The sequence below is a fragment of the Biomphalaria glabrata genome, chromosome 17 (assembly GCF_947242115.1).
Source record: "Biomphalaria glabrata chromosome 17, xgBioGlab47.1, whole genome shotgun sequence".
Classification (NCBI taxonomy): domain Eukaryota; kingdom Metazoa; phylum Mollusca; class Gastropoda; family Planorbidae; genus Biomphalaria; species Biomphalaria glabrata.
Window position 1 is genome coordinate 22,973,330 of NC_074727.1, and position 22,457 is coordinate 22,995,786.

Consider the following 22,457-nt stretch of genomic DNA (forward strand, 5'->3'; position numbering starts at 1 on the left):
ATAAAAGAAAGAGCAATGTCTACATTATAAGCCCATTTCGATTGATGTATGTGGTCTTATGCTATTTTCTTCTGTATCTGGGTATATTTCGGACAACTGAAAGAGAAGGGAAGAGGGCCGGAAGTGGAAAGTTGGCATTGAAAGAAGGAAAGGTTGTTCGTTGAGACAAGTAAGGAGATATCCTGCTTGTGTCCACAAGTAATGTAATATTTGCTATAAACACTAGAGGACAAAATGGTCTTTCTGAAATACAATGTTTATCTACAATGCGATGACCTGACAGCGAGATTTAAAACATAGAATTCAAACATTCAATATAAAACGATCTCAATAAATAACACCAAATAACGTTTTGGCTGCCGAACTTCCACAAAGACTTCTCTTTCTCATCGTCTCTGGTAAACGATTTAAAAATCTTGCAATCAATTCAATTACTTTCAAGACGTCCCCATATAAGTTCAGCCACAATAGCTTTCTAGTTTCATGATAAACAAAATAGTGATAATGAACAATGAATATTTTCGATATGACATGAAATAATGACAATAATAATAAGGCGAAAGTCTTCAAGTCCGAAGATTAAGAAAGAATCGCAGGATTTCCATGGCTATGGACTGAGATGTGACATACATATTTTGGTACATCTAGTGCGTTGTCTGCTCGAGGAATCAAGTTCACTTTTGTCCATCTTTGCCTATCTTCGGCGGTAGCTTTACCTTTAGTCTATAATGAGTGTTCCGCAACCATTGTAATATCTTCAGATGTCTCTTTCAGAGAGTGCAAGCTGACACTAAAACTGGTGTTCAGAAGGCTTTCAGGGATGAGGTTACATCTTGGTTACGCAGAACCCGTAAAAATAAATGCCTTTGGCATACGATCGTTCCCCACATGGGATAGATCTCCTTCCATGCGCGATTGTAGAACTGTAAGACGGGCTTCCTAATGCAGCTGGGTTCCACCATGAGCATAAGATGGCAAGTCTACGCTACAAATAAAGTTGTTCTGCTGAATGTCGGTATGGAAGTATCGATCTATACATTACTAACAAAAGACAGTTCTTCGGCTGGCACTTCAAGAGACCTATCTGCATATTTGTTTTTCAAAGACTGGCTAACAGCCACAGGAATACCGTCCAGTTGGACTCATGTAGCGTTGTTGTTTCCTACAGCTGGTAGAAAGTAGAATATTCTACATCCACATGGAGGGCAAGCATTCAATAAAGGTGCTGGCTAGACGATGGGCAGTACTCCTAATAAAAGAAATCTACTTCTTTTTAGAATCATAGTTTTATTGTATTATCTTTGTCATCATAGTAGTGCCTCTGGATTGGTCTCTTCAGCAATTATAGGATCTGCAGCTGTAGAAGGATATATCCAAATACCTAATGGTTTAACTGATAATACTTCTAATAATGTTTTTAAGTAAGTAGGTTATCGAATGTTCCTGGTATTTCTGGGACCATGTAATTATTTGTGTGGTTGTTAAAATAATTTTATGGCGTTTTCCTGTTCCCCAATTCTTGATCATCTTGAACTATAATATGCTTTGCCACTCTTCTTGAGCGTAAAGTAGAGAGTGAAAGTCTCTTAATACGTTTCTGAATTATTTCGAATTTGTAAAGATCCTTAGGAGTTTGATACATTCTTTTCTGAAGTTAATATCGCAGAGATTATAAATTATTGGGTTGGCAGCACAGTTTAAAAAATAAGATCGGAGAAATAAATTGTACAGACTCTCCCCAAAGTCGGACATTGATTCGTACGAGTCCGGGGCCAAGTTCTTGAAGAATGCCAGCGCCAAGTACGGCAGGAAACCCAGGACGTAAATTAAACTGATGATGATAAGCATAACGGTGGTCCTGCTGACCCCTCGCGCTCTCCGTGTCTCTTTCACGCTAGGTCGCCGATTGTCTGGAATCGTAATCTCGCTGACTTTGCGACTTGTTGGCGTGACCTCTGCAGAGATGGCAGAACTCTTTGATTCCTCCTGCGTTGGTTTGAAATGTTCTGCTCCCATATCTCCATCCTCCACACACAATTTACCACCGTCGTGCACGTCCTCGAGGATTGCAACTTTCTGGATGTCGTTTTTGGCAGCTTCACGATCTTTCGCCGATTTCCTCGCACGCACCAAGGTATCATTCACAACGTCCTTGAACTTACGGCTCTTCCGCTGAAAGCTGTTATCTCGCGAGATTTTCCTAAACGAGATGATCGAGTTTTTCTTTGAGAGAAGTCCGCTGCCCGAGGCGCTGTCGAAGTCTGTCTGATCACCAGAATTTTCGGTCGTTGGTTTGCAGTATGTTAAGTCTATCCACTGCATGGCCTTGGCAAAGTCACTTCTGGCTTCTTGAAGAGACTTTTCTTCATCATCGACGTCTGTTTGTGATCTGTTAGGCGATTCCGTTGTATCATTTGTGGACATTGGTTGATCTTCTTCGCAGCTAAGCTCTCTTTGGCAGATGGGCTCCGCGAAACTCTCCACGACCTCATTAAAAGTAACGCTAGTCTTATGATGGCATTTCTTTTCCTGCTCGTCTGGTGGAGCTGATTTCAGCTTGACAGTCAGTTCTCTAAACATAGAAGCAATCACGTTACCGCTTTCATTGGATGATCGAACGTCTCCGCTTTCAATAACACACCGACTCTTACTAACTTTATTATTATTACTTCTATCTTCCAATTTAGCATGATTAGTGCTTTTGGGAGTTCCCGATTCAGGATTGGATTGTTTTTTCACGACGTTTTCGGGATTCCCAGAATCCTTCCGGACAAAAGACCTTGACCTGCTGCCGACGACAGGAAGACTCCCTCTGGATTCTTTTGTCGATTTTGAGGACACCTCACTGCTGGACTCCTTATCAGACGAGTTGTCGGCCTTGGCCTTACCGGTGCCGTGCATGTGCCTATGTTTCCAGGCCTGAATCCCGATGAGAATGTAAAGGACTATAAGTGGCGTGCTGCAGACGATGAAGAGGAAAATGAAGAAGGCGGCGTTCATCAGCGGCCATTTTGTGTCCCTATATGCGTCATCTATCGTGCATTCGTAACCATGGATACCAGGCGTCGGCGTCGGCTTGGTCTGGCGGCCATTAATAACTGCGTAAGGGATAGAGAATAGCAGTGAGGCCAGAGCTAATGAAACGCTAAGAATTTTAGCGTGTGTGACATTAATCTGCCATTTGAAAGGCCTGCAAATTTTCCTGTACCTAAAATAGAAAACAAATAATAAGCATTAGACTATTTTACTGACATGGCCAACATATTACATTATACTATTACTAAAACGAAACACTGTTTACCAAACACTATATACCAAACAATAAAAACCAAATATATACCAAACATTATATACCAAGCACTACATACCAAAAGTTATATACCAAACACTACATATATAACAAAAGGTACAATAAAGCGTTCACTTTATAATAAACAGTAAGACTAAGACTAAGACTGCTTTATTGATTCTTACGGAAATTTGTTGAGATTATAAGGACCCTTATCTCATATAAAGACAACACAACAGAAAAATACACATAAATACAACAGACACAACATAAAGAGTTCATTCAGCGACTACACACAGGTATCTTGGTGCATTTCATGTTCCCTGATCAATGAGTGGCGGTGATAGAGTCTGACCGAGTGAGGTACGAACGAGTTTTTGTACCGCTCCGTTCTTGTTTTGATTGACAGCAGTCGTCCACTTCGCGACGACCTGACGTAGTTCTTGATGGAGCGGGTGGCCGTTGTCTTCCATGATTTTTTCGATTTTTCTTAGGCACTTTTGCTCAAAAAGTTCCTTTAAATGTGGTAATGTTGTGAGTGTAATTTTTGATGCTTTTTTAATGATGTTTTCTAGACGTCGCAACAGTTTAGATGAGGCGTTGCCTTGCCAACAAGTTATTCCGTATGTTAGCAGATTTTGTATAGTCGCGCCGTAAAAAGTCTCAAGGATCTTCTTGTTTAGTTTAAAGCTATTGAGTTTGTACTTAACAAACAGATTTACAATATATATATATATATATTACAAAGAATCACTCAATTTACAAGCCAAGCATGTAACTATTTGTCAGCCAGTTCTACACGAGAAAGGGTAAGACAATAACGCTTACAAAAACATCATTCTTCGTCTATAATTTTTCCTGTTTTGTGATTTTTAAAATTTTGCAATCAAACTTTGATTTCAACCAGACATACCCACAAACTTTGATTTCAACCAGACATACCCACAAACATTTATTCCACCTCTGTCCCTTTCTGCTTTATTAAACATGTTACAAGTTATTTAAATTGACAATCTACAATATTAGACATTAAAATAATTAGTTTGAGAATGCCAAAATTGGTAGCACTCTACAGAAGAGATCAAGAATAAGTTTTAAAAATTCCATAATTGGCAATATTCCATAATTGGCAATATTCTACAGACGAGATCAAGAATACGTTTTAAACATGCCGTAATTGGCAACATTCTACATAAAGATTTAAAGAATAAACTGGCTAAATTCCTCTTATAGCTACAGTTTTGAAGAAGTCAACTCAAAGAGATACCATACCTTGTCACAGCTACTGCAACGAGCACCATAGCTGCCACCATTGTGGTGAAGGCGTTGAAGAAGAGGCGTATCTTGCAGACGTGGGGTTTGTCAAAGTCCCAGAGGTGGAACATATCGTAAATTTCACCTAGACGCCAATATATATCGAATATCAGTTAGACATATCATAAAGTTAAGTGTCTAAATGATCTTGTTTGATTGAAAACTACTATCCCGAGCAAATAAACAAACTTTGAAATGACGTCATAGTGCTGTTGATTGCTTCAGTGTAGAAAGAGAAATGTAAACAGTAAGTTTATTTTTAGATTTTATTTTACATTGGTTTCTCGTAGCTTCGAGTTTCTACAGTTTCTACATAGGAAAGTAAATATGCATCTATAACTATATAATTGTCTTTTTCTCTCTCTCTCTCTCTCTATCTCTCTCTCTCTCCCTATCTATCTATCTATCTATCTATCTATCTATCTATCTATCTATCTATCTATCTATCTATCTATCTATCTATCTATCTATCTATCTATCTATCTATCTATCTATCTGTCTGTCTGTCTGTATGTCTATCTATCTATCTATCTATCTATCTATCTATCTATCTATCTATCTATCTATCTATCTATCTATCTATCTATCTATCTATCTATCTATCTATCTATCTATCTATCTATCTATCTATCTGTCTATCTTTCTATCTATCTATCTATCTATCTATCTATCTAACTATCTATACCTATATCTATCTATCTATCTATCTATCTATCTATCTATCTATCTATCTATCTATCTATCTATCTATCTATCTATCTATCTATCTATCTATCTATCTATCTATCTATTTATCTATCTATCTATCTATCTATACCTATATTTATATCTCTATCTATATATCTATCTATCTATCTATCTATCTATCTATCTATCTATCTATCTATCTATCTATCTATCTATCTATCTATCTATCTATCTACCTAAATATCTATATATAGAGAGACAGAGAGAGAGAGAGACAGAAAGAAGAGAGAGAAAGAGATAGAGAGTGTGAGAGAAAGAGATTGGGGAAGGTTAATATTATATCTTTGGTTATACTAGACTAATAAGAACTAGAGTGCATTAAAAACTATTAACCCTCAGCATACGACACATTATCAACTCAGTAAAAGTGAGTAGTCTGATACAAAAATTGGCGGTAAAGACATGCTAGAGCCAGACTGTTGACAAACAACTGTTTATTAAGCAGACTATAAGTCTAGTCTAGAGAGAGATTTTCAACCACTTGTGGCGTATAATAAAGTGCATTTCCTTTTAAGAGGACTTTAACTTAAGGAGAGGTCCATTTATGACGTCCACAATAATAGAAACATGTCATATCCAATGGGAAGAGGTGGGTGTTTCGAAAATTTAGTTTAAGTGTGAGCGTCTAGAATGGATAATCCTTCAACTAATTATTTTTTTTCTCTCTGTTGAATGGGTTCAACGTCAAGTATTAGGTGGGTGGGAAATTAGGGTTAGGATTAGGTTAGGGGTTAGGGTTAGGGTTAGGGCTAGGGCTAGGGTTAGGGCTAGGGTTAGGGCTAGGGTTAGGGTTAGGGCTAGGGCTAGAGTTAGGGCTAGGGTTAGGGTTAGAATAATGTGTATTTGCATCATCACTTCTCCTTTGTAATAGATCTAAGAGTTGAGTCGAAGACCATTGAAACTCGAGGCCCATAAAAGTCATCCCTCCTCCCCCAATCGGCCTGTCATACCAACAGCTCTGTTTGAGCCGGATCCAAGAAGATGTAACCCTAACCCTAACCACTAACCGTAACTTGTTACATCCCTTTTATCTTTGGTTTGCATCCCGGCTAGAGACAATGCCGAATAGATTGGAAAAACTCCCTGCTATTCCCTGTATCACATCAGCTACGCGGGTGTTTGCCATAAAATGTCCTGCTGAGGAACGGTGTATGACATATTTGTTGGGGCTCGCTTCCATCTTTACATTCTTTCCTATTGGCCTAATCCCATTTATCGACCGTATGTCCGTATCCACCCAGGCGCCATGTTGTAGCTGAGAAACAAAGTTCGATAGTTTTCGTGAAATCCAAAAAAAAACTCTACGTTAATTTTTTTAAACAATATCTCTTATCAGCTTGCAAGCTCTTTATAAGTTTATGGATCTACAAAAACTTGGAACCTGCATACGGATCTCGAAAACGCTCTAAACAAATTTCCTAAAAACTTGACAGTTTCTGCATATCTTTGAGAAAGAAAAAAAATTACTTGCCAATTATCCACACAGGAAAAAAATCTAATTTGACCGTTGTAATTTTTCAAAATATGATCATCTTTGAATCAAATTGAGTTTGGTGATCTATACGAACAAACGTCAGTGGGAATTCCCAGATTATATTCACTACAGTGTGAAATAAACAGATAGACGTTCAGAAATAGTCTAGACCAGTGATGCCCAAAATACGTCCCGCGGGCCACATCCGGCCCTCCATCCGGCACGCCGAAACGTCTTCCCAATGTGTAGAAAATTGCCCACAAAATATTTTTAAAAAATTGAAAATTATATCTTTCCCTATGCTAGGATTTCACTAATTCTCTGATGGATTTGTACCACGACCTTTAACATATGTGCGTTTACGAAATGGAACTCTGTAGAATCTAAAGTAAACGGACCTTTACTTTAGTTGTGGAACTTGATAATAAGCAATTAACATTATTGTTTTATTAAAAAAGTCTGACTGTTTAAATAAAAAACACATTAAACGTCTTTAGCAGACAAAAATGGCAACATTCTTGATTTGAGCTGCGAATAAAAGATTATTAAACTACGCCTAGAGATTGTGGATTTATGAGAATATTAACCAATCAAGAGACGAAAATGAGTCGGTGCAAAAGCTACGATGTTGCTCACATTTCAAGTAGTGGAATAAAGCTATTTTCCAATGCGAAAAAAAAAATACTTCCAATTTCTCATTAATTAATGTAACTATTAGATCTACGGGTTTCTTATAGTTTCAAGTCAATTTCATTAGGTTTTGTTTCTTTTCGGTAATGTGGCCCGCGACACAAGTGTCGGAAATTGAAATTGCCCGCAGGTCAAATTTGGTTGGGCATCACTGGTCTAGACTAATATCTAGACTAATATCTTTTTTGTTTCTAAGTGTGGATCTATATCACCAAATTAGAATCTTCTAATTCGTCTCACTAACTAGATCCAGTATGCTAGTCTAGACTACTCTTCAAGTTATATAAGTCTGGATCTTTTTTTTTACCAACCGATATCATATCTCTAACTAAATCCAGTATTTCTAGTCTGGACTCTTTTATAGTTACCATATCTGAATCTATATCTACAAACTAGAATTTTATATACTCATAGTAAACTTATACATAGGCGTAATCATGATTTCTTCTGAGCTGGAAGGGGGAATAGGTGGGGGAGTAAAAATGTTCTTTTTTTTTTTAAATTCAATTTTGTTAGTTATAAAGGTCATCAGCTTCAAAAGGAGGAATTGTTTTTAAAAATACAATGTTTCTTATGTTACTTGCATAGACTCATATATACTACTCTTGACTGGACATGGATATATTTTAACACTACAAAAAAATGTGAAAATTTTTTTAAAAGTTGGATTAAGGCGTTGTTTTGTAAGGTAGTTAAAAGAAGTAAAAATGTATTTTTTTCAACCCTAACCTATGTAACATATAATTTAATTTTTAGATCTGGATCTAGTAATTGAACATAAAAATAAGAGTACTTTGGTCTTATAATTATTATTTTGCAATTTTTAGTTACATAATCTAGAAAAATCTAGGTAATCAATCTATTTAAATGTACATAAGATAATTTAAATCAACATGAATTATTTCCATCTAGGATTTTTGAAACATTATCTCAATGGAAACAAACAGGAAATAGCTTTGTTTCATATATTAGAGTGAATATCCGAGAAATGATTTTGCATTATTTCTAAACTTTGAAAACTAAAGATTATTACTTCTCTAAGACAGAAAAGATTGATTGGGGCGACTACCCTTAGAGCAGCTGTTCTCAACCCTTTTAGCTTCGCGACCCCCTAATACAACTTTTCACTAGGAGGCGACCCCCAACCATAAAAAAAAGTTTTTGTCTAGGTAATTGTGATTGAGCTAATGTTATAAAATGGTGATCAAAATGTATAGAACTAATATCCATGATGTCAATTAATTGCTAGAAACGTTTCATATTTATTTAGTATAAAATAAATTTGTGCATATTTTATGACTTTCATTTATTAATTTTCTAAAGCCTGCTTAAAATATTCACGTAACATGCTGTCACAACGTGTGTTGTGGTGCCGGGGATTTCACTTGAATTAAAATAGTTGAATAAATGACGATCTAGGATTCACAATAAAAGATTCTTTGTTAAAACACAACTCTGGAACTTTATTTAAATATAAAACGTAAGTACAGCTTATGTACAAGTTACAGATCAACAAGCACAAGTAATATTACAAAGGCTTTAAATCAGAGCTCTTAGAAAACGTGACTATCTACTAGGACATTCTTTCATCGACTGGCGTTCTTTCTCTCTCGTCAATTCTCTGGCGCTAACTCTTTTAAAAAAATGTATTTATTTATTTTCAAATTAACCAATAGATTTGCAACATCATAATTACGTCTCGGGTAAAACCTGAGGCGCTGTCAAGGATCTAGATTTGTGGGGTAATTCCTGAGGCTCAGTCAAGGGTTTATATTTCTATTTACACACAAGCTTTTAAATGTGAAATATACAAATAAATCTATGTTGGCATCTGTGACATATTACCCCCCCCTCCATTTAGCATTTGTATGGTAATAGAAATGCTCATATTTATTAAAAATATTTAAATATACACAAGATACCATACATGAAATTATAGAAAAATGGTTGAGGTAACATATGACAATGCTCTGAAAAATAAAGTCAACTTGGAGATAACATTAAAAAAATGTAAATGCAGTGTCAGGTATATGAGAACAAAATTATTGATGATTTAGAACACCTGTTTCACTATTCAAGTGGTTATGAAAATGAGACAATATCAAAAGTTGTACAAAGTATAATACTTGAATAAATTAAATCTTGAATTGAATGAGTTACTTCTCTTCATGGTGCTTCATGATAAAATTAAAATATGACAATACAAAACTGATATACTACACCTGTGAAAAATGAGTAGACAAGTTAATTAATTAATTAAATATAACTGGATAATGTTCTTCCTTGACGAGTATGAATGATAATGGATCAAGTGACACTAAATATGGTATAGTACATATATAAAATGTAAGTGTGAAGTTAAGAACCCTTCTGAGTTGCCGTCATGGATGTGTGTACGTGTTTTCTAAACTTGAAGAAAAGGTCTTTCAGTTTATGAAGCTGTTGTCTCCATGTCATATTGATCTCACAGATAATGTCTGATTGAACCGCGTTTGAGTTTGGTGAAAATAAGAACTGTCCGAAACCAAAACTCAATTTTCTGGTTGATGAACTTTGACGCTGTAGAACAATGGTAGCAGAATGCTTTGCATTAGAATGTTCAATAGAGCAATGACTGAACAAGTCTGAGTTCAATCGGTCAATACAGCAATGTTGAAGAAGTTCATTTGTTCCTTTCTGAAGAAAAGTTGCCCCTTGAGTAGAAGGAGGATGAAACTTGGTGTTGTCAATGTTGTTGCTCTCTGAGTTGCTTTCAAATTGCAGAACTGGAAATGTTTCAGGACCACCGGTAAAGAAATCTGCATGGTCTGGAAACACTTTAGTGTCCTTCACTTTCTGTAGTGCTATGTCATCCAGAGTGATGACCTTGGGAATGTCAAATTGATTTGATGTTGGAATATCATCCAGAGTGATTACCTTTGGAATGTCAATTTGATTTGATGCTGGCAATGAAACATCTATCTCAGGAATGGGTGTTGATGATGTTTCTTCTTCTTCCTCAGGAATAGTTGCTAAGCTTGTAAAATTATCAACTTCTGCTTTGATGTCTTCATTATCTGTTTCATGGTAATGTTCAAGCATATGAACATGAAATACTCTGGTAACCTTGTTGACATTGATTTCATAAAGCAGGTTGGAAATCTTTCTGGTGATGGTAAATGGACCTTGCCATTTGTAGAATAGCTTGTTACTCCAATCTGGTAACAGTAAATTGACTTGATCTCCTTGAGCAAAATATCTTGATTTCATGTGTTCATGTAATATTCTTTGACTTCCAATGTTCATGGTTGTAATGGCTTCTTGAGTTGACTCACATTCTTTCAAATGAGGAATACTTGTATGAGTGTTAGAGTCAAGTTGCATAGTTTTTCTTTTGTCTGGTATAGCCAAAGTTGATTGAGTATAAGTTTCTTTAGTTTCTGCTTCTGGTTCTTGAGACTTGTCTTGATTGTAGCAAGAATTTTCAATGAATACCATAGTATTGGTAGATAATGATGCAGATGCAGTCTTGTTCAAGTCTTGATGTATGAAGTCATCATCAGTGGTTAGGGATGGAAAAGTACTTGGTAGAGGTGGGCTTGTATTGTCAGGTAGGGATGGACATGTAGAACTAGTAGCAGGTAGGGATGGACATGTAGTAACAGGTAGGGATGGACATGTAGTAACAGGTAGGGATGGACATGTAGTAGGCAGTGATGTCCCTGTAGATTTGCTTGAGTCATGATTCATAGATTCATTGTTGTCAATTCTGACTTTGTAGTCTGGTTCCTTCTTTGTTTTAGTTATGTTGCTTTTCTTTTGAGTTTGTTTCTTCTCACAATAATCATATTGACAATGTGAACAATTATTAATGTATTTCTTGACATCTTTGTTCAAGCTAGGCCAATAATATTCTTTGGCAATTCTCTTCTTAGTACTTGTTACACTCTTATGTATGGTGTAATGAAACTCATGCTTTGCTTCAAGTATTTGTTTTCTGTACTTTAGTGGTACATATATTTGTTCAATTACATTGCACTTGTGAAAAGAAGTCTTCTTGAGAAATCCATCTTCAAAATATGCCACACTGCATCCCAATGAAGCTTCCTGGTATAATAATGTTAATGTTGCATCATTCATTTGTTCAGCTTTGAATTCAGTATTTTTCAATTTTAATAATTCTCGTTTTAGTTCTTCTTGCCGTCTTTTGTCATCTTCTCTGTCTATCTCAGCTAATTTATTATCAAACCATCTTTCTCGTGCATGTGAAGGAATATTGCGTTTTTCTGCTAAAGCTATGGCTTCACCTATTATGTCTGTTGTTAAAGTCATGTTACAATGTTCCTTTGTTTGATATTCTTTTTCTTCCTGTCGATGAACCCATTCATCTGGTTTAGGTACTTGTTTTTCTTTAGCTATGTCAAATAATTCTAACCATCTTTGTGTTCTTGTCTTTGGAGACATGTTGAAAAATATGCCAACTTGGAATGTAGAAATATAGTAACGTTTTGAATATAACAAATCAATGTTAGTTATGCCGTAACTGGCTATGAAGTAGAACTTTGTTTTACAGTAGAAGTACTACTGCAGTCGTTGTGTTTTAGAACCGGAAGCCATATTTAATTTTTTTGTTAGTTTCTTGTATTGGAGCAAAATGTACAATATCTGGATTTTGGCTTTATCTCAGATATAATAATAATATAGTGACAAAGTTCTTGAAGCCTCAATTTGCCAATAATGCTTGACAGTAAAATTGTATTTCACTGGAGTCGTAAGCTTCGATATATAGATCTATTGAGCCGAGTACTTTTTTTACTGGTTTAACAGTTGGTTAAATCTGGTCTTCTGTTTACTTTGTGCCAGACAAATGATTATTTACTGGTCTTCTTTATAATGACTATAATGCCAGTTATTTGCTTTACTGGTCTTTTATATTGCCAGTTATTTGCTTTACTGGTCTTTTTTATAATGCCAGTTATTATGTATATTGGTCTTATTCCTTTTGCCAATTACATATAATAATAGATTTCGTGAGTTAGACGTAACTCTAACGAAAATCTTTATAAAAGAATTATCGATAACCAACTGACCTGTTAAACACAGAAATTCTGTTCTCCGTTAAATAAGAATGAAGTTCCTTTGAAGAGTTTAGAAATTGGTCCTAGATCTTGAATAAATTTCGTTAGAAGTTGTCCATAAACTTTTATTAGTCGGAGTGCCAGATGTCACAATGTGCGTTGTGGTGCCGGGGATTTCACTTGAATTAAAATAGTTGAATAAATGACGATCTAGGATTCACAATAAAAGATTCTTTGTTAAAACACAACTCTGGAACTTTATTTAAATATAAAACGTAAGTACAGCTTATGTACAAGTTACAGATCAACAAGCACAAGTAATATTACAAAGGCTTTAAATCAGAGCTCTTAGAAAACGTGACTATCTACTAGGACATTCTTTCATCGACTGGCGTTCTTTCTCTCTCGTCAATTCTCTGGCGCTAACTCTTTTAAAAAAATGTATTTATTTATTTTCAAATTAACCAATAGATTTGCAACATCATAATTACGTCTCGGGTAAAACCTGAGGCGCTGTCAAGGATCTAGATTTGTGGGGTAATTCCTGAGGCTCAGTCAAGGGTTTATATTTCTATTTACACACAAGCTTTTAAATGTGAAATATACAAATAAATCTATATTGGCATCTGTGACACATGCATTATTTACAATTTACAAATAATTACTAATCATGAACAATGTGGCGCCTAAATTAGTGCGAGCTTGTTTTTAGTTCACTAGATGAGGAATTCAATCCATGTTTATTTCTGTATTTAGAATTCATAGATGACTGGCAGAAAAAAAAAGTTTCACACAGGTACAGTGTTGGAACTGGAAGAGGAAGTCTTGAAAAAAAATCTCAACTAGAACGAATGACAGCAAACAATTAATCCTGAATTGTGTAACTAACATTGAAGAGAAATATTTAGATGCATTGCTATTGACGTTGCTAACATATGTCGATAAATCATACAGTGAGTTACAATGGATTCTTATGGTGACTCATTCTGACATCCAGACCGACATCCAAGCCTACTTAGAGCACCATCTGTGTGACTCATTCTGACATCCAGACCGACATCCAAGCCTACTTAGAGCACCATCTGTGTAATTCATTCTGACATCCAGACCGACATCCAAGCATACTTAGAGCACCATCTGGGCAGACAACACAATATTTTTCCAAGAAGTCTTTTACTTTTTCATGTTTAAGCAACTTTGTCAATTACATCGCATGTAGAGGTCGTTTATAGAGGTTTGAATATAAGCTTATCTTTGAAATCGCAAATTATGTTTATATCTTAAGTATACCGGAACTAGTTATTGTGAACAATTGACAACGCCTGTGTATTCATCAAGCTGGATGCTAAGTATTGTAAAAGAAGAAGACATCATTTTCTCAACAGAAGACATGTCAACTAATCTCCTGTGTATAGTGTCATCAGGTATGGAAATTGCACTAAATTTATTAATCAATTCGGCTCCAATCATAACGAGCTGACAAGAACTCCTTGGTAATGGTGAGAGGTTTCAGAACTCTGGTAATTCTGATAGCCACCAAACAAGAAGATTCATAGGCTGATATGTACTTGCCATTTAGTCTAGACTAAACTACTGGATATCGTAATTGGCAAAGTTCGGACGTTTGTTCGGCCTCAATACATACGGCAGAGAGAACTTCATTACAAATGTCGCATGGGGGTTTCTGAATTGCTGCTCAAACTATTGAAGTAAAACTATACCGCAAAAAAATCGTCATTCTCTTTTCTATTATTAACTTTCTTTTGTTCGAAGTCCGTGTTCATCAGTTGTTCCATTATGAATTTATTTCCATTGACTATTATTGCCTTTTGTATCCTCTGGCAGTATGTCCGTGTTTATATTTGTCATCCCCACCTTTTTTTTCATTCAAGCTTGACGATCATTTCATAATTTGTTTGGTAATAATGCAATTTGAGTAATGTCCTATTCCACTACAGACTCTTATGTAAATATCTATCCACTATGGTACAAATATGCTTGTTACTACTCATTTGAAACCAAAAAAAAAAAAACAACTTCCGATTAAATATTATAAAAAAAAAAAACATAATTTTCCCTTGGTCTTGGGCGACCCCTGGCAAATGGTCATTCGACACACAAAGGGGTCGCGATCCACAGGTTGAGAACCCCTACCTTAGAGCTTGAAAAAGAGTTTAAGTACATAAAAATCTATATATATATATATATATATTAGTTTGTGAATAGATCAATCGTGGGTAAGAATTTATTTCCGGTTTCCAGTCTTGTCTATGGTTACTTGTTTATAATCACTAAATTTGTTTCACTTCACGAAGTGGTGATTTCTACAAAATATCAGAATGTTATAATCCAATACACATATAAACGTGCATTCTTCCCTAATGCCACAAGAGCACTGAATCAGCCAAGAAAACCAATGACTTAATAGTATATGTCTTTAAGTCACATCCACGACTAGATTAACCCATGGACAAGCGCTGGAGGTAATTATCTTATCTTTAGAAGGAGCGTCTGTGATTTATAAGATTTAGAAACGATGACCAGTGGGGTGAAGAAGATGTATAGAAATAGAAGAACTAACAGGATTTAACAGAGAACTCGAGCTAATTACAAAGGGAGAAGAAGAATGGATGAAAGATAAGGTAGTTCCGGTTTAATCGTAACATACCGTGAGAATATCAGGGTCCTGAGAAAGATAGCGTGTATTCGTTAAGAGTGGACACTGATTCTTACACAAAACTTGAACTAATTACAAACGAAGAAGATAGGATAAAAGTTCCGGTTTATCCAGGGTCGGCCTTAGGCATAGGCAAATTAGGCAGCTGCCTAGGGCCTCCTATTGGTGGGGGTCTCGCAAAGGAATAAAAAATTTAGAGAAAAAATTGCGAAACTTCGATCAAATCTCGAAATTATAAGAACTCAATGACTCGTTTACTAACCTAGCTCTAAGTCTCAAGATGCCATACGGAGTGGAACGCTACGGGAATGGCGCTGTTTATTTTATTTGTTGATTTAGATATAGACGGAGGAAGTTTTTAATTTATTTTTTTGTGTCTCTATTTTTAGCGGCCCCGAAAGGGGAAAAGACGTTATTAGTTTTGTATGGTTTGTCTGTCTGTCCGTCCCGTTTATATCTCTTAATCTAGAGAATATAGTGAAAATCCGATATAAAAGTATTTTAGACCATTCAAAGTTCTGATGCAACGGCTACTTTTTTTTTTTTCTGAAATCGAGATCCAAGTGCGCTTGAACTTGGCTTGGCTTAGCTACCTAGAAGGGGGCTCGAGGTTCGACACCCGACTCGGGCAGAGTTGTGTTTACTGAGCGCCCAAAGGCAGCACGGAAAACCAACTCCTAGATACCCCCTCCCCCCCCCCCCCCCCACTGGTCCACAACTGAGATTGGACCAAAAAGCGCTCTGAGCATGCTATAAGCATGAAAGTAGCGCTATATAAAAGCTATAATAGTAATCAATTACTCAAGCAGTTTTTTATGAAAATACACCATTTTTACAACTATTCACTATTAATAGTAACAAACACTGGAGGCTAGTTGGTAAGGGAGTTTGTAACACAATTATGCAAACAGTTTAAGATTTTTTGTCAAAATTGTTGTTGTTTTTTTTACATATAATGTATTGCTAAGTTTAGTAAGTTCTGTCATACCAACTATTACATTAACAAAAAAATGTTTACATTTTTTTAAAGAAAGTAGTATGCATATAAGTGGAACATAATTTAAAACTACAATTAATAAGTAGTTTTTCATATTATCTCGTAAACGGCAGAGCTTTAGTATAATGACGAAACACTTAACTGAAGTTTTTACGGAAATGCTTTTTTTTTTCTCAAGGCTTTGAATAAAAGATTGACACTTTACAAAACCTTTAGATAATTATCAAAAGACATCAGTTAGGCCATGTTAATATCGAACATATTTCCCCTATCTCTTGGTCTGCTGGACCACTGGCACTGGGGCACCACACAAATCTGTCAACATTCTTCTCCATTCTTCTCTATCATTTGCCTTCGATAGAATTTCATTCTGATATTCTTTCTGAAATTATTGAAACCTGCCTTTTTTACCTGCCTGGTTGGGCCACTTCGGGGACCGACTTTGAGTTTGTGTTTCCACACAAACTGTCTTTGTAATCTTGTTCTATATAATTTGGGGAAACCTAATTGAATTCGCTTAGGGCCTCCAATTACATCACGCAGGCCCTGCTTAACGGATACCCTGAGAAAGATTGCGTCGTCACGAGATCATTGATTCCTAGCGACATCCTGTTGTTAATGGTCGTTGACGTATAGCACCAAACTGCTGGTAGACAACCAAACCGCTGTATGCGTATCAAATCTTAACTTATAAAACTTGAAATAACTTCAATAACTTCTTTGTGAACAATGCTAAATAAAACTTTTATTACACTAAAGACAAATTAACTTGAGATGAAATGAAATAAACTGATATTTTAAACGAATCAAACTCACAATAAAAACACGTCTGTACTGACTCTTTACACTCTGGCACCCCGAAGCCGTCTGGCGTACACAATATGGTTTGACAGTGCCGCTTATCTTCCATCATTCACACTGCCGTGCCAACAATCAGTCGCTAACTTCTTTTATGGTCACCATAGACACATACGCATACACCATAACACACCCCTTACACACACAAACACGATGGTGGATACCATGGTTTACAAGTTTTCAAAATTGTCATGGCTGGGTATTTATTTGAATTCAAGACTGGTATAAGCATGATTATTTAATAAACTTCCTAAAATTATAAAGCAATGATTCTCAACATTTTGTATGGGTCAGAGAATTTGGAGCTCTATAGGAAGCATCGTAAGGTCCTTGAATTCTTCCTCCTGCACCATCCACAATAATCATACGCTGGTAGGACTACATTACAAATAATTATGTCCAGTTGGACAGTGTAGCGGAACTACATAAATAACAAAATCTATAACGAAAGAAAAAAAAAGTGTTAATAAGTGCTTAATCAAAGGGAATTATTGTTTTGTACTGAAGAAGTTAAAATGTCGGCTTTCAAATACATAGTTGGTAGAAATTGCGAATATAAAATCATTTTTGGTAAATTTAACGCTGCGATTTCGATCTTGAAAATGGCTTAGTTGTCCTAGATCCAAATTAAGAGATAAAAGGTTCAATTTTAGTATTCTATCGTCCAACTAACCCTTACCCTAATAAAAGCTTATTCAAATTATATCCTGCATTATGGTTCATTGTACAGAAGCTGTTGACTGCTTTCTTGTGTTCCCATTTTGTATAACTTTAATTTATTGCCGTAACGAACCCAATCATAAATAAAATAAAGATACTAGAAATGTGTGCTTGTGGGATGTTTTTAGTGCTACTCACAAGTATTTCGTAAATACACTCATACAATCTCATCAACCTTGTCAACACACATTAGTATTTTTTATTTATGTTTTTTTTAAAGTAAAGTTATAATTTTAACAAACACTTCTTCAACAAAATTTTTTTTATTTTTTTATTTTTTCATTTATAATTTATAAAATATGCATTTATGTGCTTTTTACATTAGGGGTAAATAATAATGGTATAAAGGTGAATGTAATAATGCTATGCCCTGCGCATGCGTGACTTTTCGGTAGTGTCTAATGTAAAAAAGCACGCGATATCATGAATGGATATTAAATGTAGTTCAGGTCAGATAAGTCGCAGCATTGGAGGACGAATTTATGTGAAAATACTTTTGCAACACAAATTTGAAGGTTCATTTTATTAATGAAATATTTATGTGTTTAAGTAAGAAAAAATACTATCTTTGCAAAGAATAGATCTAGATCTATCATCTTAGAATGAGATCGAGATCTAGATATAGCCTTCGAGACATTTTTTGCGAACGCGTGACATTTCGGTCTTGTCTCGTAAACATGATTATATGGCCTAGATCCATGAAATAGAAATACTTTCAAAGAGTTGGGCAACTTTTTTATTTGAGGGTCTTCTGATTGTTTTAGGGCTACTTTACATTTGTAACTTTTCCTGTTTGTACCCAAAGAGCATTTATGCCAAGTTTTATCAAGATTGGTCAAACGATTTTGATTTCTATTCGGGACTTACATACATGCATACATACTTAAATACATACATACGCCTTACTTTCTGCTTTATATTATAGGTATATACAAAGAATAAAAACAGCGTCCGAGGGAACCAAATCTATAATAACTTCAAGATAAATTTGACAACTCATTCGACACCCACACATCTGGTTCCACGTAGGTGGTCATTATTGTAGTCGCTCTCTACTTACAAGTTACCAATTTAAGAACATGATCCTTTTATATTTAACAACCATAGTGTGGACTTTCAATATATACAAATATATTTTCATCTTGTAGAATTAAAACTAGTTTTATAAATGGTGCTAATCTTCTAAAATATTACAATAAAAAAAAAAGAACATTAAAAAAAACAGATTGGTACTACCTACCAGGTATAGCCACAACATTTGTGATCAAATCGAAACTAGCGATAGACAAGATGAAGATTCTCGTTGGCGTCCTCTTGAACTTCTGGGAGTACACAAATATCACCAAAGAATTCCCAATAAATCCCACAATGCTTAGTATGATTAGATAAATCATGGACGGAATCATGATAAGAGTTGCTTTCTCTTGGAGCTTTTCCAGGTGCATATAGACCTCATCGTCAGTGTAATTCCTGGTTTCGTTGTTTGAAATGGTCAGCATCTCATCAGGTTCCTCTGCTGTAGAACCCATCATGGTTTGATTTCTTTAGTTGAGTTCTATAATAGTTGTCCTTTTAATGTACAAAGTTAACATTATTTGAAATTAAAGCTGAAATAGCAAGTCCGTTGAATCCTTAGCATAGAGATGCTTGAATTGAATGTATATCCATTCTTTGGTTACGATTTCTCTTGGATAACCTTGAAAAAGACATTTAGGACGTATTTAGAACTGCTAAAGTTTGAATTAATATACTAGAATCTAATGAAAAAAAATCCCTTTCAGATGTTACGATCTATAGGGCACAACGACCAAGCAACCGTTACTTTCTCCAACTTAAAAGTCAAGAACCCATTAGAGTTGGGTGGACTCATTAGCGCCCTAAAAATTCCATTCTTCCCCGAGATTCAAACTCAGGACCCCGAGTTCAGAAGCCAAGCGCTTAAACACTTAGTCACCGCGCCCCCGACGCGACAGAAATGAAGTGTTCAAAATTTGCCCCTGACAGACAGAGTTGATATAAGCTTTGTAAAAATGAACATAACTCTTCGGGAGATAGAATACAACTTGGTATACTTTGACTAGAAAAACTGACCAACATATTTTGGACGAATTTCTGCTATCTTCAACGAGACCGTTGGAGCAAAGGGAAAACATTCAGTCAAGTACTTATCATGATATCCACGCGATGTCCTTGTAAACAATGGGCAACAGACAGTTATGATAAACTTAGCCTCACCTGATTTCAGATCAAGGGTTCCCATAACAGAGCTTCTCCATGGGGACAGATAATATAAAGCTAATTCATTTTTATGACCGACGGTTAACGAAGGTGTTATGTGGCCAGTACAACGACCAAATCACTAACATGTCAGACTTCCATTAGAGTTGATTGGTGGACTCAGGGGCGTCCTGAAAAAACTGGAATTTCTTTTGAACTTCACAGAGATTCGAACTTGATACCTCTCGGTTCGGAGACCAATCTCTTTAACACAAAAGGCCACCACTACTCTAGTTTCAGTTGACTTTAAACATATAAGCAACGTAGAGAAGCTTGAAAATATTCAGTTGTAAATTGCTATATATTGATAAAGCAAACTTACCCACCAATACAAATGTTTAACAAACACATTTCTGATAGATACAAACAGCTCCGTGATAGTGTTAGTTAGCTTCTAATGTACAGTTATGTGTAGCTCAAAATCAAGTGGAGAGTTTAGAACCAAAGTTCGGGGACTCCCAACACTTGATTCTTTTTTTTTTTTGCGAGAACATTTAGAGTTACAATTGAAACTACACTAGAGCAGTGCAATCAGGATGTAACGGTAGGTAGGAGGTCACATCTAAAATTAGAAGACCCCCCTTGAAGCTAATTGGCCGGTGTCAGCCAGTTATCTCACTGGACAGTGAGTGAAGCTATGAATGAATGTCACGTGAGGGTGTGTGTATGTGTGAGTGAGAGAGAAAGAGAGAGAGAGAGAGAGAATAGAGAATTCGAAAATAAGAATGAGAGAGATACAGAAAGAAAGCAAATATAAGTAGTAAAGAGAATTGGAAATAAAAGAAAAGAGAATGAGAGAGAAAGAGAGAGAGAAAGGTAGTCAAATATGACTAACCGATACTGCACTATAATAGTAGATGAAATAAATTTCATACTTAGACTTAGACTTAGGTCCTCCCGCGCCGTTCGGCGCATTGGGCGGCAAGCTGTCTCCATAATGATCTGTCACTGGCAATGTCTGAAGCCTCCTCCCACCTGGTGTCCACTGTTCTGAGGTCCTCCATGAAGGTGTGTCGCCAGGTAATACGAGGACGGCCCTGTTTGCGCTTTCCTCGGTTTGGCTTCCATGTTATCACAACTCTTGGTGCGCTTAAATCATTTTGACGTAGAACATGTCCCGCAAACCTCATGCGAAGCTCAGTCACAACCTCACTAAGTGTTCGACTCCCAGTTCGGCATAGGATTTCCTTGTTTGAGATCCGGTCTGTGTAACTGACTCCCAAAATCCGTCTCAGCCATCTCTGTTGAGCCACATTTAGTCTTTTCTCAATTTTGAAAGATGACTTCCACGTCTCACATGCATATGTAGCAGTTGGAATGACGATTGTGTTGAGAAGGTGTATTTTTGTCTCGAGTCCAAAGGCTTGGCTAGTCCAAATAGGCTACAGCCTTTCCTATTCGGCACGCTACATCATGGTAAGCATCTCCATCATTTGTTATGATGCTGCCAAGGTACGTGAACTTGTCAAGCTCTTCAAGCTTTGAGTCGCCAAGTCTGACGGGGACACCCTTTGCCTTATATCCCACTCGCATAATTTTAGTCTTATCCAAGTTTATGTGGAGGCCAATTTTGGGTGCCTCTCTGTCTAGGCTCTCCGTCATTTCTTGAATGCATTTATTTGTAGCCCCGAGTAGTGCAACATCATCAGCAAAGTCCAAGTCCGTCAATCGGAGTTGTTCATGCCATGGAATACCAAAGGCAGTCTGGTTCATTGCTCTCCTCATAATGTAGTGACAATGGCGATCACCAAATGGAGAAACCTTCAACGAGATATATTACATTTGCATCTCCAAACGATGGAGGTCATCTCTGTTAGACGTGCGGACCCGCAGAGGAGCTGATATCGGCTCAGACCACTACCTTGTCAGTGGCAAATGTAAGCTCCGATTGAAACGCCAACCAAAACGAGCCACACGACCCCGCCCATTTAATGTAGAGAAGCTTAAAGACGGCAATACTGCAGCACAGTTCCAATTGAAACTAACGAACCGCTTTGAGGCTCTTGCAGATATATTGACCCTTGAAGAAGAGTGGGCCAACTTCAAAGATACCACTATTGGGTGCGTGGAAGAAGTTATCGGAAGGAGGCGAGGTTCATACAAGGAACGGTGGATACAAGAGAGAACATGGAAATTAATAGATGAGAGGAAAGAGGCCAAACGTAGACGAGATCAGAAAAATGAAACACAGGATCGCAGCCGAGCGGAAGAAGCCTATAGGGAAGCAGATCTGAAAGTAAAGAGAAGCTGTCGGCGAGATAAACGGGACTGGATTGAGCAGAAGGGACAAGAGGCACAAGCAGCTGCAAGCAGAAATGACACAAAAACCCTCCATCGTATTGTCCGAGATCTCACTG

At 36.5% G+C, this 22,457-nt stretch overlaps 1 protein-coding gene across 2 annotated transcripts; it reads right to left on the reverse strand.

Annotated features, from left to right (window-relative positions):
* Positions 1-240: 240 nt before the first annotated feature.
* On the reverse strand, positions 241-20,602 carry LOC106058287 (uncharacterized). Of its 2 annotated transcripts, none has more exons than XM_056015845.1 (4): positions 20,427-20,602; positions 19,064-19,519; positions 4,562-4,688; positions 241-3,208 (listed from the first exon to the last, which is right to left on the reverse strand). In XM_056015845.1, the coding sequence occupies exons 2-4, from the start codon at positions 19,353-19,355 to the stop codon at positions 1,603-1,605; spliced, it is 2,025 nt and encodes a 674-aa protein (XP_055871820.1). In that variant the 5' UTR covers positions 19,356-19,519; positions 20,427-20,602; the 3' UTR covers positions 241-1,602. The 2 variants fall into 2 exon arrangements, with proteins under 2 accessions (XP_055871820.1, XP_055871819.1); XM_056015844.1 differs by having other exon boundaries at positions 20,423-20,602.
* Between the last annotated feature and the right edge of the window lie 1,855 nt (positions 20,603-22,457).

Coding starts and splice junctions, on each gene's coding strand:
- LOC106058287 (XM_056015845.1), bottom strand. CDS start 19,355: ATGATGGGTTCTACAGCAGAGGAACCTGATGAGATGCTGACCATTTCA. Junction 4,689..19,063: donor AAATGTTGTGGCTATACCTG/GTAGGTAGTACC, acceptor ATTGGCGTCTAG/GTGAAATTTACGATATGTTC. Junction 3,209..4,561: donor GTTGCAGTAGCTGTGACAAG/GTATGGTATCTC, acceptor TTTCTATTTTAG/GTACAGGAAAATTTGCAGGC.